General features: G+C 41.6%; 1 protein-coding gene across 2 annotated transcripts in view; it reads right to left on the bottom strand.

Annotated features, from left to right (window-relative positions):
- DENND2B (DENN domain containing 2B) overlaps window positions 1-21,518 on the bottom strand; it is a 151,913-nt gene that overhangs the window by 80,303 nt on the left and 50,092 nt on the right. For both annotated transcript variants that reach the window (XM_065755300.1, XM_065755301.1), the window contains one exon: window positions 3,579-3,683. In XM_065755300.1, the coding sequence (XP_065611372.1) occupies window positions 3,579-3,658 (80 nt within the window). In that variant the 5' untranslated portion in view covers window positions 3,659-3,683. The remainder of the gene's footprint in view (window positions 1-3,578; window positions 3,684-21,518) is intronic.

The raw sequence follows: 21,518 nt of genomic DNA, 5'->3' as shown, positions 1-21,518 counted from the left end.
TGCAAGACACTGTATGAATGTCCTATAAACAATATAAACACCTTCCCTCCATTGAAGATTGCTGTGATTAAAATTCAAATCCATCATCTATGACAACACAGTTTGCAATGTTATCTGAAAGACTATTACAGATTTCACTGAGATTTGCATCCGAAAGGGATGGCAACACTATATCACTGTACCCTACCTCACATCCCCACAGACTGCGACAAAACTAGGACAAGAAAACACCAAAAAAAAGTCAAAAGGTCTTAGACACCAAGAGACAAATACACCTATTTTATGCCAGTATCAGCCCCTACTGAAAACTCTACCCTACAAATTGTATTTTGAGTTTTCCAAATTCCCATTCAAATTTGGTATTAAAATGAGACTATGGCTGTTCAGCTTAAGTGGATCTTTGAATGTGTTTGCAATAAATTCTGCAAGCCTTAAAGTTTTAAAATGCCAGCATTTATTCCACTGATTTACAGTCTGACTAAGATGAAGAATCCCCACTGCTGACTCAAATATCTCTCAAAGGGTTTCGCAAAGACAGGTGAAGAAGATTACTTAAGGCAAAATAATGGATGGAGAGCTGGTGAGTGACAATCCGTTCATCTCCTCACCTGTCATGCAAGTGCAACTCAAAGGTTTTCTTCAGCTTCAGGCTCATGCTTGTATTTATAAAAGCATTTTCTAAAACATTCTAATCAAAACAGATGGCATTGATAAGGAAAGACAGTTTATTTGACAGTTATTACCCAAAAAGTTAGTATCCTACAGTACTTTCAAAGCTATTAAGAATGGAAAAGATTCTAAAATAGAAGAGCAGGTACAAGGCTTGCTCAAGTCTAGACCAAAGTTCCTTAGCAAAGCACTTCATGACCTGTCTGCACTGATGAAAGGATGATTAATGACACGAGAACGCCAGATATTATTAAGAATTAGGTTTTAATAACCACATATGCGTATGCCTCTAGGAATTCCATTAGCCATTCCTTCTCCTCACACCCTCACTATCCTGTTTTCTACAGATAGAAAGATCCCAAATGCATATACTAACAAAGTGGGAATTATATAAGGATAGTAAGTCCATTTCTGTTGAGCTTTAACAAAGTTATCGTTCCATAATATGACTAACGAAAGGCACTAGGATGGATGCAGGCCCTCTGTCTCTTCAGACAGATGCCTGATTTAAAAAGTGGAACTAGCACAGCACCTGGAGGAAGAAAGTCAAATCAATGTAATGAAAGATATAGACGCGGGTAGGGTGTGACAATGCCACAAAGGAAGTTACTACTAGAAGCTGCACCAGAGTCAGGGTTCTGCCTAGGGCAGATTATTAATGAAGGTGATTATTAATTCACCTACTTTGTAGGTCAACCTACTATCCCTTGGTAATCAGGACAAGGCCATCCATCCATCTCACGAAAACTTCAGAAACTACTGTGATTCAATACTATACGAAGACAAGAGAGAAGTTATAGCAAGAGAAATGGATAATTAGACACAAAAAGGCAAGGAAGTGACAAACATATGTGCACCAAATATGGAAGGATGACTAAAATTGAGAAACAAGCCAGAATGTTTAAACACAAAACAGAGATTTTGCTTTAAATAAAAGAGAAAAAAAAGTAACCTATTAAAAGAAAAATCAATTTCGTTGCTTCCATTCTAAAACATCTCTGAATTTAATTTTCTTTTCATTTCTTTTATTATCTGTGGTTGGAAAAATTCAAAATACAATGGTGAGTATGCTAAACCAAGCCTAGATTTGACTTTCAAGTTGACCTACAGCTCCCTGCTAAGATCAAAGACAACTCCCTTTGATCTTTCTCTGCAAGCTTCTCCATCTGTGCTGGTTATTCTACCTGGCAGCTGGCAGGACAGGGACTTTGTGTCTCTGACATTTCATTTTCAAGCAGGTGAACTGATCTGTAATTGTATGATATATTGTATGACTTCAATTATGATCTGTACTAATCTATTTGAAACAACAAAGCTCTCCCCAGTATAAGCCTCCTGTGCATACACTGTACTGCAGGCAGCTAGGAATAGCCTTGGTACAGCTTATCAGGTGTGCTAACCTCATTCAAGCATGGCTGGAACTGATCCAGCCTTCCCTTTCAAAGTGATTGGAGCATGTCAGTTATGTTAGTACAACCCATGCTCCCAAAGAATCCAGGAAATAAATGAGAATTTCATCAATTTTTCCCCTCCAACGCATTTATTTCTGGATGCAAAACCATTTAAAAACCATTTTAAAACCATTTTACCACAACCTGCAGAACCTTACAGAGCTCTGAACTTCCTAAGGTAGATGAACAAGGAAGATACTATGCCTAACACCTAGCATAATGGTGTTACCACAGTACGAGACTCCATAAAGCCTGTGCAAGTTATTCGCATGTTCTTCCTCTATGTCATTAATAATAGAGATTTGTTTTGATTCAAAAGGAAAGTGAAGATACTGATGTGTTATTAGGCAAGGCAGTGTAGAAGAGGGACTCAAAACAGGCCGTTCTACAAGGATGGCAGATTTAAACAATGGTTTTGCAACTGTCAGCCACAGAAGAAGAGGAGCCAGTGGACTTGGCCTCTGTGAAGGCCACAGGCTGAATCAATCAGCATTGTTTTGTAATGGCTATGGCCAAGAACCTCCTTCTGACTAGGATATAGGAACTCGTTGACTGCAGATGAGTTTATTTGCATTCCAAAGAAGAGCTGCCCAAGGGAAATATCTTGTCTGCAAAACACTGCCTTTGATCACTGTAAAATAATGGACAAGGGAGCAATTACTGACACTATGCTTTCTGCTGCATCATGATTGAAAGTTACCTGTTATTTATAGGCATCCGCATCACTGTGCACAATCACATCACAGCCTTCTTATGGACTGGAATGTTATCAGGATACCATGTCCAAGCCACGTGTAAACATGCTCCATTTTGCAAGCCCACTGTCCTCCCTGGCCTAGTCTAAACAGACTGATTTGCCAGCCTTGAGTAGTTAAAGTGTCCTTGGCTACAGCACTGAGTTTGGGGAACACATCACATGATAATGAGACAGGCTACTTTTTTCCCCTACCTATGAGTGATAAATTGTTGACCTACTTAGTCTACAAATGACTTAATTCTGCAGAAAGGAACAGAAATAAGAAAAGCAACAAAGGTGATCCCTGTGCTTTACATTGAGCCCTTTCATGCTTCACCATTTTGCTGGTAGGTCTGCAACACAAGGCAGTCTCTTCCCACTGTCTTTCAATGCAGATAAAGCATAGAAACTGTGACAGAAACCGATGCAAAACACAAACTGGGGAACAGCAGTCCAGAAAGCAAACACAGATATGTGGTCGATAAATTCAACCACAGCCTACTGAGGTCTACAGAACGCATTCCATGCAAGTCTTTCCTTGCAACCACTTTCATCATAACCTACCAGGTCTTCTCATACCTCAGTTCCTCCGCTTCACACAAAACTTCTCTCAGCCCAGCAAAGCTCTCTGTCAGAAGGGAGCTTGCTTATCTTTGAACAAAGACTTTCTTCCAAACAGACGCACTTTTCTCAGAGTCCACATTTGCCTTCAGTTCACTTACCTATCCAGAGTGTCCTGAGGCACTTTACTCCCTCCAGCTCTGCTGTTGACATTGGCATTCTTGTTGGCAGTCATGGTCATTTCTGCTTTCTAGAAATCTGGATATCTGTGAGAAAAAAAGTCAATTAAGCTTCAACAAGCCCAGATGACAATTAACCTTTCCAGACTGCTATAAGCATTCCACTGTGTGAAAGCAGAACTCAGAACTCCAGGATGTTTTTTATTCTGTAAAATACTTGTTATGGTTGTTATATAAGATTGTTATGGCCTTGAGAAAGTACACCCAATCTCTCTATGGATGTGGATGTGAAGCAACAGCAAAGTTCCTAGGAATATAGTTATGGCTGGCATTCCAGCAACACAAAAGCTTCTAAATTGAAGGGGTTTTTTTCATAATTCTAAGTATAGGCCCATGTACATTACGGAAATAAACAGTGAGATATATTGAACAGCAAGAAGGTTGAATATAGTCTTCAAATCTGCTCGGAACAGAGAGGTTGAGGATGCCCCATCCCTAGAAGCATTCAAGGCAAGTTTGGACGTGGCTCTGGGCAGCCTGATCGAGTGGCTGGCGACCCTGCCCATGGGAGAAGGGTTGAATCTCGATGATCCTTTTCAACCCAGGCCATTCTGTGATTCTATGATCCATTCTATGAAGACGTCTACAGATGGTTTCTAGCCTATTCCCTCTATTAGCCAAAAGACTGTTTAAGTGAAACTGACTTCTGACAGCTTAAGACCTCAGGTAACAAAGAATCATCACTAATTTTTACTTCAGTAATACTACAGCATGAGAATTCTAACAAACCAAAAGCTCTAAACTAAATTTTAGTCATGGTGAAAACCCTACATAACCAGTCGTGCATTCTAGAATTCCCAGTACAAAGGAACATCAGTGCCTTCCTGACTTCACTAACTCCTGACTAATAGCCTTCTCAAAAAGAGAAACTAACAAGTTAACAGAAGCATATAAATAACACTTGCTCCTCTGTACAGCTAGGAGACAGAATACCAGGAGCACGGCAGAGAGACAAGACAGAAATGGCATACAGTATGGAGAAGTCTTAGCAAGTGAATTCCCACAACAGGTATAAAAATGGTAAACAGAATGCCAGGATTCCTTCTCATTAGTAAAGAGGTTTAGAAGGAGAACTTGAGAAGGAAAAAATCTAGAAGAAATGTCTCCCAGATAAACACAGAGAAAAGGCAAGCGACAACTCTATCTTCGAGGCCCCTCACACACACACAAGAAAGGACAGTGAGTGGTGTATTGTGCTCCCAAATGATGAGCCTTACTGCTGCAATAGTGCTGCAAATGAAACAGCCCAGTATCGTGATACATTTCACCCAAATCCACAACCTCAATAGAGATGTTGTGCTGTGCCAGAAAGGAGAATATTGTGCTACAGATGTGGGCTAGAGTGTAACCCCAAGGATGTGAAAATAGTAACCTCTTGCCACCATACTTCACTGCTAACTGTATCTCACATTTCACTTCTATACTGACCTGTTCTTAGTGGTGATTTCCTCTGTCATTGTAATCACCTAAGAAATATTTTGCAAAAAGAGAATTAAATGTGTTTTTATTTGTCTTGAGTCATCATGAAATGAATGAGACAGTACTTATTTCACCCGATGCTACAACGATTCTAGGTTCGTCCAGCATGCTCTCCTAGTGACCTAAGATTCTCTTTCACTTGTAGGCTAAAATACATACTATAATTCACAGTACTGCCATCCTGGGGCTGACCAGCACTACCCATTTTTGCAACTATTAATGGCGTGGTTAATGCAAAAATAAGGAGTATTACAAAACTACTTGTTTACTCAAACCCACAGTAAGTCAAGATAGCTTGAAAAGCCAACTGTAACGTGATGCTAAAAAGCAGGCTGGGTACTGACAACACACAAAATCCTTATACAAACACACCCACTGCACTTAGAAGGACGTTCTCTGAACCACTTTATTCCAAACAGCTCTGCCACAAATTGGATCAGAAGATCTCCTGGTGATTGCAGTTCCAAATGCAGAGCTAATCACACTGACTAAAGATTCCAGAACTACTTATCCTTCTCCAGTTTTCTTGTGTGTTTCAATGGTCTCAGAGTGCATGGAGAGTTTGGTTTTTTTCCCAGTTGGTGACTTTTTTTTTTATACTGAAACTCCCCAAATTCCTCCAGTGACTCAGTTCTACTGTTTTATTGTCAAGACTGCAGGGCTGTAAAGAACTGCGTATTCTGGCTGGAAAAGGACTTGCTTGGGGAAAAAAAAAAGCCTCTGATGTAGGTGAGACTTTCTAGGACTATGCACTCCACAGGGAGCAGGCAGCTTTTCTAACGTTTCCCCCTCACGTGTTCATTGCTTGGACTGTATTACATTTAAAACACTTATTTTCAGTCAAGGTGAGAAAAATAAGAGATACAAGTGTGCCATACAGCGAGTAACTGTTAGCAGGTGCATTCTACAGTCATTTGGCAAGATGTGCTTTTCTGTTGAACACCCAAAAAGGTGACAGGACACTCAAAAATGGGATACTGACCTGGCACTCAAAAGATAGGAAACAGCTGCATAAAAGCACTCTAAAAGTCATTCATCTTGCACTATTCCCACACGAAAGATCAAAAAGAAAAAAAAGCAAGCATACATTACATCAAATTGTATAGCTTTTATGGAAGCTTTGCATTTTGCAAATTTCAGCTTTCCAGCAGCTTGATAAAAACATTGTGGCCTACAGATTTATATATACACACACACACACATACATTATATATACACACACCAAGTAAATGACACATTTTAAAATTAACTTGAATATCAAGTATGCCAAAATGGTTTATTTTCAGCAAAATGGGAACTGACTCCTAAAGTGACATTTCACGTGGTACATCAGTTTAGTGATGTGCATGCTTCTCTCCATGCAGCTGAGAGCTTGACGTACACAGTAAAGACTTATCTACTTTAATGTTTATTTCTCATGACCATTTTGCTGCAGGTGATGCTGGTCTCATTAAAGCATAAGCAGAGATAATCCAGATATCCAAATAACATGGCAGAACACTGGTTTTCAATGATTTACTGAAGTATTTAAAAGCATAGTTAAATGCACCCAATAAAGACTTAAACAACCAACAACAACAAAATCTCAAAACTAGAAGGGAGGGGAAAAAATTGGAACCAAACCATTTAACAATCACGTCCTTTCAGGGCCTTTTAATGAGTCTGACAGTCCTTTAAGTTTATGTGAATGACATTTTTGGTAAGAATCACATCGCTTGGGTTTATGTGAGAGCATTCTCCATCATAATATTTATATTTTACTTTTTTCACTGCTTCATGAAGAAAACTCCCAAGAATTATGACATACTATTAGAAAACAAATCCAAAAATAGTCATGTCACACAGATTCTGCACTGCCTAGTTAACCAACAAACTGCACAGGTCTAAGAAGTATTTTAATTTATTTGTAAATACAAATAATGACTTTGAAACCCTTACATTAACCATAACTCATATTTCAGTCTCTACTCATTAGAGGAAGAGGGTGGATTTAGACTAGATATCAGCAAGAAATTCTTTACTGTGAGTGTGGTGAGACACCGGAACAGGCTGCCCAGTGAGGCTGTGGATGCCCCCCCTTCCCTGGAAGCATTCAAGGCTAGGCTGGATGGTTTTTTGAGCACTTGGGTTTGAGACCTGGTGTAGAGGGAGCTCCCGCTAAAGCAGGAGGGCTGGACCTAGATGATCTTAGAGGTGCCTTCCAACACAAATCATTCTATAATTCTGATTTAATGAGCTGGGTGGTAGATTGTTTTTTGTTTTAATATACCATCTGAGAGCCCACAAGGCCTCAACATTTTTTTCTGTTCTTCCGCACACAATCTAGCCATCCATTCCTTCACTGTAAGAACTGTCCTCCTCCCCTGTGTAAGGTGAACCCCATCAAACCTGGTTATTTAGATCTAGGTTCAGCTGTCTTACACAAGCCTTAGATAAATAGATGTCTTGTAATAGTTCAGTTTAGGAATGCATATTCTCTATCATCACTCCTGTTAGTAAAATGAGAGCAGAAGAGCACTTTTTGTATGAAACTTCTGCAACTCAACAAACACACATGGTTTTTAATACTATGCTCAATAGCTCTTCCTATCCGTATGGCTCTTTTTCCTACTTAGATTCATTGCATTCCACTTAATGCACTCATTTCTAGGATATATTTTCCATTAAATATACAGTTCCAATAAAATAGTCTTTAGAGTATGTTGCAATCCTTCAAAGTCAGGTTGAGTGGTGGGAGCACTGCCACTGTTTACGTGGCAGCTTAACGAAGAAGAATGCAGATTTGGCTGCTTAGTGACAAGCACTGAACTTGCACAAGGAGAAGACAACGTGTATGCAGACACAGCCCACTCAGCCAGGCATTTGCTGCGATCCAAGCTGCAGCATAGAGCAGATGAGGCTTGAAAAGTAGCAAACAAGAAGTTGCAGAGTATGCGGAGTTCCTAATGACTTGAGAAGAGAGCCTTTGAGAGAAGGTTCCCAAGCTCTCTCTCCTTGCTCTCCTTGCATTGCAATTAACACAGTTGCAAATTCTACAAAGAAAATATGCACATCCAGCAAAGGCATCAAGAATGCTCTGACCTTCTGCTGTTACTTATGACAAAGGTCTGTGGGTGATGGTTCACTGTATGTGAAGTATTTGTTGTTTTGTTACAAAAATTATCTTACATTTTACTGTCCTAGACCAAACCAATCTGTACTGCAAGCAAGACAATGCCAACAGTACAGGTTGGGTTCTTGAGATCTGCGTATGTTCCACAGCTTTTTAAAAGAGAGTGCTTTTCTTGAAATTCTACTTATCAGGAAAATATGGGACAATATGGATTTTGGCCTGCCCCACAGGGCAGAGACCTGACGGGAAGACATCACAGGGAGCAGTGCAGGCTGTGAAGGCAAACTCATTTTTTCAAAAACATACCTTGCGATAAAGACAAAATCTCAGAAAAACATTTTAATAATGTCTGAATTGGACTACTTATTTTTCTCTTAGCTATAGCTGCAGTAGAATGTCTGTAGGCATTAGAAGTCAGTTAAAATAGATAAGGTGCTTTTCTGAGCATTTTAGGAAATCTTGTCCACATTTCAAGAGGGTTCTACAGATGAACTTCTATTTAAAAGACACAACTTTGTGGCAGTTTGCCTATTCTCTTGCAGTAAAACAGACAATTACATTCTCCTAGAACAGCATATCAGCTCCAATGAAGTAGAAAGTCCAGTTAAAGGATTTCTGCCTTTAAAGGGCTTCTACAGAGACTACAGAGAACATCATTACAAGGATCACGTGCTTGCATTGGGTATACCTGTTCTCTGAGCAGGACCACAGTTAAGTTTAGAAACACAGTATTGCATAACCTAATGAACTAAATTAGCAGCTCAAAGGCTGGTCTGGAAAGATTCAGAATAAATTCACCTATCTCATCCCAAGTTTTCTTCTTACAGCACACAGACAGCCTAACTACAGCCACAACAACGGGCTTCTTGCAAGACAGAAGAAAAAAGTGACCTAAAGACTTCAGAAACAGACGGTGTTCCCAGCAGAGCACACGAGCCTGAGCTGTACTATGCTCTAGCATAATCCCTACAGAAGAGAAACAGTATCAAGCCATTCATACAGCTGCCAATATCCCAGACTCTGGCTAAAAATAATGCTTGTAAATAACAGACACAAAGGAAAAATGTTGGTCAAATTTCTCACCATTATAACACTGCAAAAGGCATCTATTTTAGCTATTATTAACTCCATAATCTCATGCAAAGTTTCTCTGCTAAAACCCAGAGAAAGCCCATTTCCAATCAAGCTGACAGCCCTCTGCTAGGCTTTCACAGTTAGGTGACAGCCACACTTCAAACAGAACTGTACTGATACAACCAACAGTGGGTCTTGAAGCAATGTAGTTGTAGTTGTATACATTGCAGTCCAAAACTTTTGTCCCAAGTAAGAGTTAAGTGATAAGCTTTCCTCATACCATCAACACTGCTTGGGCAACCACAGCTTCAAAATGGAATGAAAACAAGAAAATAGAGTCCAGTACATAATACAGGCTCACCAGTCCTTCAGGGTGGAATTTCCTCTAATACTAGGGGGTATTACAAGAACTCTCTAGTACTTAGGATGCCTGTTGCCATCTTCCTTGCTTCAGAACTGAAAAGAATCAATAGAGGTTTATTTGTGCTCTGCTCTCAGATACCGCTAGAATTAGATTTTAGTTGAAGAACCTGGACAGATTCAGTCCATCTTCATTTCTGCACAAGTGAAAGACGTATTGATTCATGCCACATCTATTGCAGCCCCCAATAGCTACTTTCTACCTTGATTGTAGCCTATACAAGACTTCCTTCCAATTTTAGCACACTGACTGGCTTAAGTTTATCTTGATTTAAAATATCAGGCAGAAAGAATTTATAACACTTATAATTACAATTGGCTGGTACTATTATAAGCTCAGAGGAGACATAACTCCACAGCAACATGGGCAGTAGGGCTGATGACAGGCATATACCATGGCCTCGTGGCTCCAGTAAAAAGAATAATTCTCATAGCAGTGTGAACTTGCACAGCCTTACCAAGCCATGGAACACATCACTGCTAGCCTTAAAACTGATCTCAATCTGAAACGCTGCAGCTCTATTCTCTGATGCTTGTGCTAGCCACACATTCTCACTCCCTCAACACACAAAGCTATCTAGCTCAAAGAAATGACTCATCTGAGAACCAGTGATGTCTTTTGTTAAAGCTGATTTTCATCCATTCATCCAAGTTCTTCTTTAAAATGCTACTTAAAACTTAAATACCAATAGCAAGACACAGGGATAGTTTGTACTGTTATCTAACAAAGAGAATACATTGGAGTCAAGAAGATGAATCCCAAGCAAATTACTCTTGTGCTAATGCCAAAGGTATTTATATGTCCCTATGCTCTTACAGATACTGATATTGTAAACAATTTCAAGTTTGTCTTTAAGGCAGAAATCTCTTTGTGAACAGCACTATAAACATTATAAATACCTTCCCAGAGTGCAAAGGAATAAAATAAAATTTAGGCCTTGCAAATGTGTTAGATATTTTTGCTTTTATTTTTTTTCTTAAGAAAGAGAAAAAGGATTAAAATATTCCAAGTATTTTTTTCTCAGACATTAATGCAGCCGAAACTTATGCATATAATGTAACAAAAACTCTACACTGATTTTAAACACTAAATCTAGTTTTAGATGCAAAGCATCCACATTACTCTTGCATATGTTCAGCAAGGCTACTGATAAATAGTGCCTGACATACATTCCTCATTATTATTCTTCCATTGTCGTCCCACTTCATCTTCGAGTTATTTACATGAAAATACCCATTCAAGTCTCTCAAGTTCACCTGCTCCTGTTGCTTATTCTTCAATGAAATCATAATCCTCTAATTGAAAAAAAAATTATTTGCACAATAGCAAATTGTTCTTGTGACACAAAAAACAAAAAGAAAAAATTCTGCTAAGGAACAAGAGTAAACTAGCTTTAAGGCATAAATGTTCCTTTTCATTTGCATGACAAAGAACCCATGAAAAAAACAAAAGTAGTTTACAAGAATTATTCTTTTATAAAAAAAAGGCTGGTCTTCAGCATTTCCACAGAGCATCACCAGTTCATACAACCTCACAGTATAATTCAAAGTTGTTTAGAGTAGACTGCCAGTGACGGAACCAAGATAAGAAGACTTGAATATCATTTTACTATTGAGCTCTCCTTACCCAAGACTGAACAATGAAGTCTCCTGGACAACTGACAACCATCCCAACTTTGCAACTTCTCCAAGGTTTTGATTCATTATAGCGTTATGCCAGGCAACACATGGGTCACAGCTATAAAACAGAGCAAACTGCTGTCTCCAGTGTTGTTAGCACACCTCCCTTCCTTCCCGACAGATGTGTATGGCTCCCACTCAGTACTCCACTGAATTGCAAACTCCAGAAGTAACAGTAGTTGTATCACTTGCACAAAGTTTTAATAATGCATACAATGGGAAGAAGAGTATCTTGATGCAGTTACATAGGAACTTGAATAGGTTCAGTCTTCTCTTTGCCATAGATTTCCCACGAGACACTGGGTAAATTGCCCGAGTTACGCTAGTCAGGCTGTTTTCTGACAGTTTGGTTAGGTAACACCCTTTCCAAACCACCTTGTACAAAGGCATGCTTAGGAGTAAATATATAAGCACTGAATTATATCAGAGCAGAAGGTGAGCTACAAATGAATAACTGGTCTGTGCAGAGAGACTTCTGAGCTTCCTCTCCCATACCCTGTGAGACAGGAGTGAAGTTTACACCTCAGGAGTTGGAAAACAAAGTTTGATCTTTCATTCTGCAACAGACTTCGTGTTGACAAAGTGGGAAACTGCCGCAAGAAAAGCATTAAGATCAAAGGAGCCCACCGGACCTCTTTTAGTCTGCTTGCTTCAGGCTCCTTTTGCAGAGCCACTCCTGAGAGCAGAGAGGTAGAAAGGCACCTACTCGGATGGATACAGAAATGCTTTTCTTCTACTGTCTCCACAGAGAAGCAGCATCTCTGCCACGCCAACAGCAACACTTCCTTCACCTGTCAGCAATGACAGGGTAGGAAAAGGGACAGACAGATTTGTACCTCATCCTGTCTCTCCTCTCCTGACAAAGTATGCAGGGAAAAAAAAAAAAAGGAAACGGTCTGAAAAAGCAAAGAAAAATGAAAGACAAAAATGCCAATGTGAAGAGAAAAAAGTGGAAAAACAAACAAAGAAAATGAAAAGAAATAAAACAAGGACTGATGAAAATGTTACCCTGAAATTCAGCAAGGCAGGTTAGGTTGCTCGCTACTGAATTGTTCAGGCTCAGGCAAGCTTTGCAAAGAAATGTGGTGACCTTCGGTATGTTGGCCCGTGCTGTAAATAAATAGAGAAACAAAGTGACTTCATTGTTAAGCCAGAGCAGTAAAGCAAAAGGTCTGGATTAACATCCAGCATGTGTTACCTACACTCGCCCATTGCTAAGCAGAAGAGAACAGGCAAGGTTGTTAACAGTCATAGAAGAAAACCTCAGACCATGCTTTTACAGAGATCTGAACAGCTGTTTTCTCCCAGGGAAAGCTGTAAGCAGCATTCAGCAAAGGACAGTCTGAAGATAATTTGCCTGGCCAATGCAAATATCACCAGAAGAACTAGTTCAGATAAAGGTAGCAAGGAGCATCTGAAGAGGGATGTGGAATGGATGTCTCACAAGTGTCAGAAGGACTGAAAAACAGAGATCTTTAGCAGAAGTAAATTCTGACAACTACTGATGCTGTCCTGCTCGAAGTCCTTTGATTTCTCTCTAATACTACACAGTGGATAAGTACCAAACTCATCACGTAAGCAGAAAGTAATGTGACATTATCATAATGTTCTGCTTGGATTTCAAAGCAGCAGAGGAAGTTCTTGGCTAACAGTGCCTTAATAAGGTCATGAACTGATAGGTGATATTACTATGAGTCTCTTCACTACAGATCAGTATGTCCTACTAATTGTGTTACTGTTCTGAGTCCCCAAAAAAGTCCTGTCCATGACACTTCAGCTATCAGTGCTAACGCTTCAAGTGAAGTGACTATTCATTGGGATGAACTGTCTCAATGTGTTGATATAAGAGCATCCTGGGAGGATGAGGAACTGGCTGAAGACTGCATGGATATACGAGGAAATATTTGACAAAATTGTTTTTACATTTACCAAGAAATGAGAACAACCTTGGGTCTAACTCTTTTGCACTTGGCAGTTACTCAGAGAATCCGTGGGTAGGTGCAGAGTAGATTTTAAGTTCAAGCTTCTCAGAAAAAATGGTGGGGCCCAGACATGCAAGTCACACCATAAACACATGAGTAGCAGAGTTCATCCCCAGGTTCTGTGGTCACTGACAGCCACCGCCTTCTGTCTGCCGCATCTACGTTCCAGCAAGCTGACATGTCTCGGGGCAAAGAGCACCTGTTTTGTCCACAGTGGTTTTCTGATTCAGATTCCCTTCATGTTTATGAGCCCACTGGCTAATGACTCCCTCTCTTTCAACCCCTACATATTTTTAAACCAAACTAAAATCCAAAAACCCTGTGCTCCCATGATGATGAACCACAGTAGGGTGTGAGCAGGCAGAAAGCTTGGTCAGTTCCCTGTTAAAGCTCCAGCTGTCATCTCAGAAGACTGAGGAGATGAAAGAAAAACGAGAGAGGAGTATAATGCCAGCAAAGAGTGAACTTCCACCTTCCTCCTAGCTGTGACACTGAAATAAAGGAATAAGTCCATAAAGAAGAAAGGGGAGAAGAGGTAAGGGTCAGACAAATGCTGCAGGGTCAAACAGTGGGAGAACAAAGGTGAGATGAAAGGATAGCTAACACATGGTACAAGGAAACTTTTTTAAAAAAAGAGAAAGAAAGAAGGAAATGAAATATTTTGAAGGAAAAAAAGGGCAATAAGGAGGAAGAGAATAATGCACCCCCTTCTTCCCCTACATTTTGAGAACGCACCCATGATAATCAGAGGAATAAACTCACTTCCTCATTGAGATGTTCTTTCATTCCATCACTAATATTTTCCTCACAGAACAAACTTTCTGCTTTCCCAAATATACCTCAAGAAAAATGGATCTCCCATGTTCTCTTGAACACTGTGATAACCTGATGTGAGACCTCACTGAAAGAGCCAGGAACTCCCATTGGCCCTCAAATAGGGTACAATCCCATTCATATGGGAAGCTACCAGATGCTGGTAACTGCTCAATGAGTATAAAAACCCACACTAAGATCCAAACACAAGCTCAGACTTGGTTGTTTGAGTCTCCGGTTCATTGGCAGAAGCCTAATCCCCACGCACATACAACCCTCTGGTGACCGAAGGAGGCCAGCCGTTTCCAGAGTCCTGCAGTTTGTTTAGAGAACTGACTCAGGCAGGGGGGAGACAGGAAAGAGGAAGGGACAGAGGGAATATTGGCAGTCACATCAGAATTACAATAATGTAAACTATGTGCAGCAAGCTACTTCTCATCCCTTTTGTTAACAAAAAATATAGTAGCTATAGCAACAGGAAAAAGGGGAAGAAATAAAGAAAACAATCACGAGACTTTAAAATCCCCAAAGAACACAGAATCGTAGGGGTTGGAAGGGACCTCTAGAGATCAAGTCCAACCCCCCTGCCAAAGCAGGATCCCTACACCAAGTTGCACAGGTAGGCGTCCAGGCTCCTTATCTGGAGATATTCCTCAGGAATATCTGTACGTTCCCCCTTGTCCTGTCTCCACACACCACTGAGGAGCCTGGCCTCGCCACTTTGTCCCCCACACCTCAGATATTTATAAACCTGGATCAGGTCCCCTCTCAGTCTTCTTTTCTCAAGGCTAAAGAGACCCAGTTCACTCCGCCTTTCTTCATAGGGGAGATCCTCCAGGCCCTTCACCATCTTTGTGGCCCTGCACTGGACTCTTTCCAAGAGATCCCTGCCTTTTTTTTTGTACTGGGGAGCCCAGAACCAGACACAGTACTCCAGATGAGGCCTCACCAGGGCAGAGTAGAGGGGGATTATCACCTCCCTTGACCTGCTGTCCATACTCTTTTTAATGCATCCCAGAATGCCATTGGCCCACCAGCCACGAGAGCACATTGCTGGCTCATGGTCAACCTGTCATCCACCAGGACACCCAGGTCACTCTCTACAGAGCTCCTCTCCAGCAGCTCATCCCCCAGTCTGTACTGGTGTATGCAATTATTCCTTCCTAGGTGCAAGACTCTACACTTTCTTTTGTTAAATTTCATCTGGTTTCTGACTGCCCAGCTCTCCAGCCTGTCCAGGTCTTGCTGAATGGCAGTGCAGCCTTCAGGCATGTCACAGCCAATCCTCCCAACTTCATTTCATCAGCAAACTTGCTGAGGGTGGCCACTATCCCCTCATCAAGGTCACTGACGAAGATCCTGAACAAGACTGGACCCAGCATGGTCCCCCTGGTGGACACTGCTGGTCTCAGGCCTCCAACCGGACTCCGCACCACATCAATGACAACCCTCTGTGCTCTGCCAGTCAGCCATTTCTCAACCCACTTCACTGTCCATTCGTCTATCCCACACTTCCTTAGCTTTGTTATAAGGATGTCATGGGGGACAGTATCAAATGCCTTGCTGAAACCAAGGTAGACTACATCCACTCCCCTCCACCTATCCACCCAGCCAGTGACAACATCATAGAAGGCCACTAGGTTGGTCGAGCATGATTCCCTTGGTGAACCCATGGTGGCTACTCCTGATAACCTCCTTTTCTTCCAATTGCCTGGAGATGGCATCCAGCACAAGCTGTTCCATCACCTTTCTAGGGACAGAGGTGAGGTTGACTGGCCTGTAATTACCAGGATTTTCCTTCTTGTCCTTTTTGAAGGTCAGAGTGACACTGCCTCCAGTCTTCAGGCACATCCCCCATTCTCCAAGACCTCTCAAAGGTGATATAGAGCAGTTCAGCAATCACCTGTGCCAGCTCCCTCAGCATCTTTGGATGCACCCTATCAGGTCCCATGGATTCATGAACATTAGCATTGCCTAGGCGCTCACAGATCACCTCTTCCCCCCTAACTAAAGGGAAGTTTCCCATTCCCTAGACCCTCTCACTAACCTCCAGGGTCCGGGATTCCTGAGGGAGAGCTTTTTCACTGAAGACAGAAGCAAAGAAGGCGTTCACTATCTCTGCCTTCTCAGCATCCCCCATTACCAGAACAACCCCCTCACCTAGCAGGGGGCTCACATTCTCCCTAGTCTTCCTTTTACTGTTAACACTTAAAAAAAAAAAAAAGCTTTTTTTATAATCCTTTATCACTTTTGCCAGATTCAATTCCAGGTGTGCTTTAGCCTTCCTCATCGCATCCCTGCAGGCCCTGATATCATTTCTATATTCTTCCCAAGTGGTCAGACCCTTTTTCCACAGTTCATGGACCTTCTTCTTCCCTTTGTGTCTGCGCATGAGCTCCTTGCTCATCCACAAAGGTTTCCTGCCATCCCTTCCTGATTTCTTGCTCAAAGAGACACACTGATCCTGAGCTTGGAAGAAGAGCTGTTTAAATGCTGACCAGCTCTCATATGCCCCCTTACCTTCTAACACCCTAACCCATGGGATATCTCCAAGTAGGTCCCGGAAGAGATCAAAGTTGGTTCTCCTAAAGTCCAGGGTAGCAATCCTACTTTTTGCTTTGCTCCTTCCACTCAGGATCTTGAACTCCACCATCTCGTGATCACTACAACCCATGCTGCCCCTGACCATTACTTCCTTAACAGCTCCTTCCACTCAAGATCTTCAACTCCACCATCTCGTGATCACTACAACCCATGCTGCCCCTGACCATTACTTCCTTAACAAGTCCTTCCTTCTTAGTGAGAATGAGGTCTGGTAACACCCTCCCTTCCCCGTGTCAGTTCCTCCGCCACCTGCACCAGAAAGTTGTCTTCAACACACTGCAAGAACCATCCAGACCATGTACGCCTGGCCATGTTGCTCATCCAGCAAATATCTGGATAACTGAAGTCCCCCATAAGCACCAGCACCTGGGAACTTGACGCTACTTCCAGTTGCTTATTGGAAGGCCTCATCAACCACCTCCTCTAGATCAGGGGGCTTGTAGCACACACCCACAACAGTGTCACTCTTACCAGCCTACCCCCTGATTCTCACCCACAAGCTCTCCACTGCTACGTCACTCTCCTCCAGGTGGAGTTCAATACATTCTAACTGCTCTCTCACATAAAGAGCAACTCCATCACCTCACCTTGCCAGCCGATCTTTCCTAAAAAGCACTTAGCCCTCCACGACAACATTCCAGTCATGAGAGCCATCCCACCACGTCTCTATGATCGCAATGAGATCATGGCCTTGCGACCGCACACAGATCTCCAACTCTTCCTGTTTATTTCCCATGCTGTGCGCATTAGTGTACAGACACTTAAGGGAAGCAGCATCTCCTCGCCCCTCTCCATGCCTTTGAACTCCACCCTCTTCACCCATCAAGCTCTGTTTTGAGCCTTGAACTACTCCCTCAGCACCAGAGACCTTCATTTCATCATCCCCCCCCACCCCCCAGCCTCCTGTCATGCCTAGTTTAAATATCTGTCAATAAGTCCCACCAGTTCCTCAACTAGGATCCTCCCACCCCTTGGAGACAAGCTGCTTCCATCTGCAGCCATCATGCCAGGTGCCGAATAAACAGCCCAATGGTCAAAAAACCCCTAATTCTTATGTTTGCACATCTTTCTAATACAGAAAAAACAACACTTACTGCACCAGCAGCTCCCACAAAGCAGGGCTATAGTAGTGCACAACCGTTTCAATTAAAAGCACAAATCACTAACCAGCACAGCCAGGCTTAGCTGTTGGCAGCCAGCACCATCTCCTCCAGTGAGCCACGAACCCTTCAGGGACTGAGCTAGCTTCTCATGCTGTGTGATGGACCCTTCAGTCCTGTTTCTGGTGACTTCACCTCATGTCTTCTGCTAAATCCTGTGATAGAGTGACTAATGCCACTGCTCATCAACAAAAAAAAAAGCACTCCTGTAGTCGAGCCTTGTGTCTGTACCCCTTGCCAGCAGTCAAAACACATCCCTAAGGGCCTTGCCAGTGGTAATGCTCTGCACTGCACGCTCAGCATCACAAAGAGAAAAGCACTGTGGTCCCCTGCTGCCTGTGTGTATTTTCTTTCACAAATACACACACCCCTAAGCTCTAAAGAAGGAAGGAATGTCTGGCAATTCTGCGGTAACTATCTGGCAGAAGCATAGCCCTATTTTCTGGCATCTCTACCAGGGTCTTAGAACAATTATTTCAATTCCTGATTCGAGCACTGGAGAAAGAAGATCAAGTTACATTTCTCTCCAGCCATCAACACTAATTCAGTTTTCACTAAGTCAGCCTTGCTGGAATTTCACTCTTCCACACTAAAACAAAAAAGGAAAGTGTGAATCAACACTGAAAAGCCATTAGAAGAAATATAAGGAATTTTAAGGATTGCCCTGCACAAATGTAAAAAACACCAGTAAGATCCAATAGAAAATGAGCTCTTTCTTGCTAGGAGGGTTCTTTTTATAAGCTAAAGGGATGAAGAATTTAATCTAATGCAAAGGAAATTGTGTCATGATCTCCAGTGATATCCACTGGTGTTGCAGCTAACGTGTAAACTGGTTTTCTTCCTTCAGAAGCTCTCTGCAGCTTCGTGAACTGGCATCTTCCCATCTATCACAGGTGTAAACAGCCATCAGAAGAGGAGGTACTTTTCTCTATACAAAAGCCAGCTCCCACAGCAGAGACCTTTATCATCTGCACGAGAAGGAAACTTGAGCAAGATACCTTAAGTGTTATAAATCTCTTTTCACCAGGCCTCCAACTGCTAGGCAGTGAAACCACTGGAAGCATTTAAACCTGTTTTAATACCCCTTGTAGTAGGAGGCAGTGAAACACCCACCCGGCACACTGAGCTGGTTGCAGCACCTAACCACCAGGGCCTGTCGGTCCTACCAACAGAGTCCCATCAGAGCATCCTGCAGCGACAAGCGCTCCCAGCAGAGCGAGGACGCTGAGCAGCGGCTGCAGGCACATTAATTCTGCTCCCACATATACTGCACTCAGAATAGCAGACATGAGGGAAGGGAGTTTAGAGAGAGGCAAAGCAAGAAGAAATCGTCAAGCTAACCATGAGCGATTCTCCAACATCTCTTAAGCCTTTCCAGACTGCAATACGGTAATTGGCAATATGAAAGAGCTTCTCTTCCCTTTTATTAAAATGATTTATGTACTGCTGTGTACATGACATGTTAGAGACCTCCCAAGAGACCAGTCGTTGTTCTGAAGTACTTAAAATTCTATGACAGGAATTCCATAAATGAAGGCACTAACTATCTTCCCAGATGCAGGCTTGAATAGACCACTGTACTGGTGAATTCTGCTACGGGAAAAATCTTTCTTCAGTCCGCAGAGCAGTAACCAACCTGATGCACAGCATGCTGCAAGACTTAACCATTTCACTCCATTGCTGGAGAAGATCAAAGCCCACAGCTGTGATTCAAGAAGCACTGCTATCCACAACCCCTGCAACCTAAACCCCTTCACACAGCCTCTTATAGATTGCTCCAACACTGCATCTTGCTCCAGTGATTGTGACTTCTCAAATCTCACTTCTCTGCTTGCAATAGGAAGGAATGACAGCTCTCCTGCCAGTCAGTAAAGGGAGCACACATCCTCAGAAACACATTAAGAAGAAAGCATGACCCTTCTCCATTCCACTCAACTGAACATATTTGGGAAGAACAAGTAGCCAGTGCACAAAGGAGCCGGGCCTCCATTCTTCTTTTCAAATCAGCTACAGTGCTGTAATGTGCAAGCACTTACATTTAACAATATTAAAACCACTTAATACGAACTTTTAATCATTTCACATGAATATTTCTTCTATCCTTTCAGCATCTGAAACATCAGTCCAGCACCAGTGTTTCTACCCAAAAGTTTAGCACTAATTTTCATACTTCTTGCTCAATTCAAAACTGAGTACAACATAATTTAATAGAGATTTCATTTTGCAGTGATCTCATTGAAAAGGCATATCCAGTATTGCCTTTGTGACATAGAAACAGCCGCAGGATAAGCCTGAGGGACACAGATCAGCACTCAGATCAGATACAATTTCATCCTCTTTTTCCTTACAGAGAATGTTTTGGCTTCTCACCAAACAGAGAGCATTCCACATGCCACAGGGTAAATTTGGCATAGCATCCATATGGAAACATATCTTTCTATGGTCTTCATGGTGTAAAAACAATTATCTGAACACAAGAAAACATTCACCCCAAAAGGGAATAAACCCTAGCAAAGTTTGACTCAAGCTTTCCCCATCCCATGGGAGTACACACTGGAAAAAACTTTCAGCTGGTAGCTTCACACATGCCTGACACTGGCTGGCATTTGTCTTTCATTTTTTCTTTCTTATGGATTTAAGCTGATCAGTGTAGCCACCTAATTTGAACATGCTCACTATACAAAAATAACTTCATTGCAACTTTGAAAGCGTTGTTACTCTATAGAAGTGCTCCATTATCAATCTGACTTTCAGACTTACACTGTCTACTCTCAATACACCTCGTCAACAAACAAAGATGTGTGGATTTTTGTTATGAACAGTCACAAAGTCAACTCAGAGAACATGAACTGTCTTTTTCACAGTGTTTACTACCTTCATGTAGTTTTCACCTAAACTGTATTTTCAGACTCGTCTGCTAGTGTACATGGAGAGCTACATAAGAAATGAAATCATATCCCAGAATTCCCTCCTGTCTCCTATTCCTTCATTGCTCCTCTTTCATTTCACTTGTATATACAACCATCACAAGTAGAAAACTCAAATTGAGCATCTATGTGCAGACAAGTTATTACAGAAACAAAGATTTGCACAGTTTCATACAACTGCACATGCGCAATACTGTAGTACATCATTTAATAACCTTTACAAGCAAAACTTACTTTCCAGTAAGTAAATTAGCTAGAATAAAGTATAAGCAAGCATAAATAATACCTTTCTTCTAAAAAAAATAAAAAAATCCATAATTATGAAACAAATGAGGCCTTCGAGGCTTATGAAGTTCATTATACAAAAACTCCTCAGTTAAAACATCATGTGAACACAATTTTCCCTGGGTTTGATTAATAAAAAATTTAAACATTCAAAACAGAAATGAACAAGTTTTGCCTGGCACAATGTCTGCATTACCAAATTCCACGTGGCTTCCAGTTGATACCACAGACTTGGCCAGGACTCATTCGAAACTCAGTCCTCATCCACTAAAAGGTAGATAAAAACCTGTGAATTTTTTAATGATGCGAGAACTGTGACTTGTATC

This window comes from Cyrtonyx montezumae, unplaced genomic scaffold (assembly GCF_038088225.1).
Source record: "Cyrtonyx montezumae isolate F1298 unplaced genomic scaffold, pur_monq_1.0 scaffold_10, whole genome shotgun sequence".
In the NCBI taxonomy this organism is placed as follows: domain Eukaryota; kingdom Metazoa; phylum Chordata; class Aves; order Galliformes; family Odontophoridae; genus Cyrtonyx; species Cyrtonyx montezumae.
The sequence above is the reverse complement of the archived record's forward strand: the minus strand, read 5'-3'. Positions and strand labels throughout refer to the sequence as shown.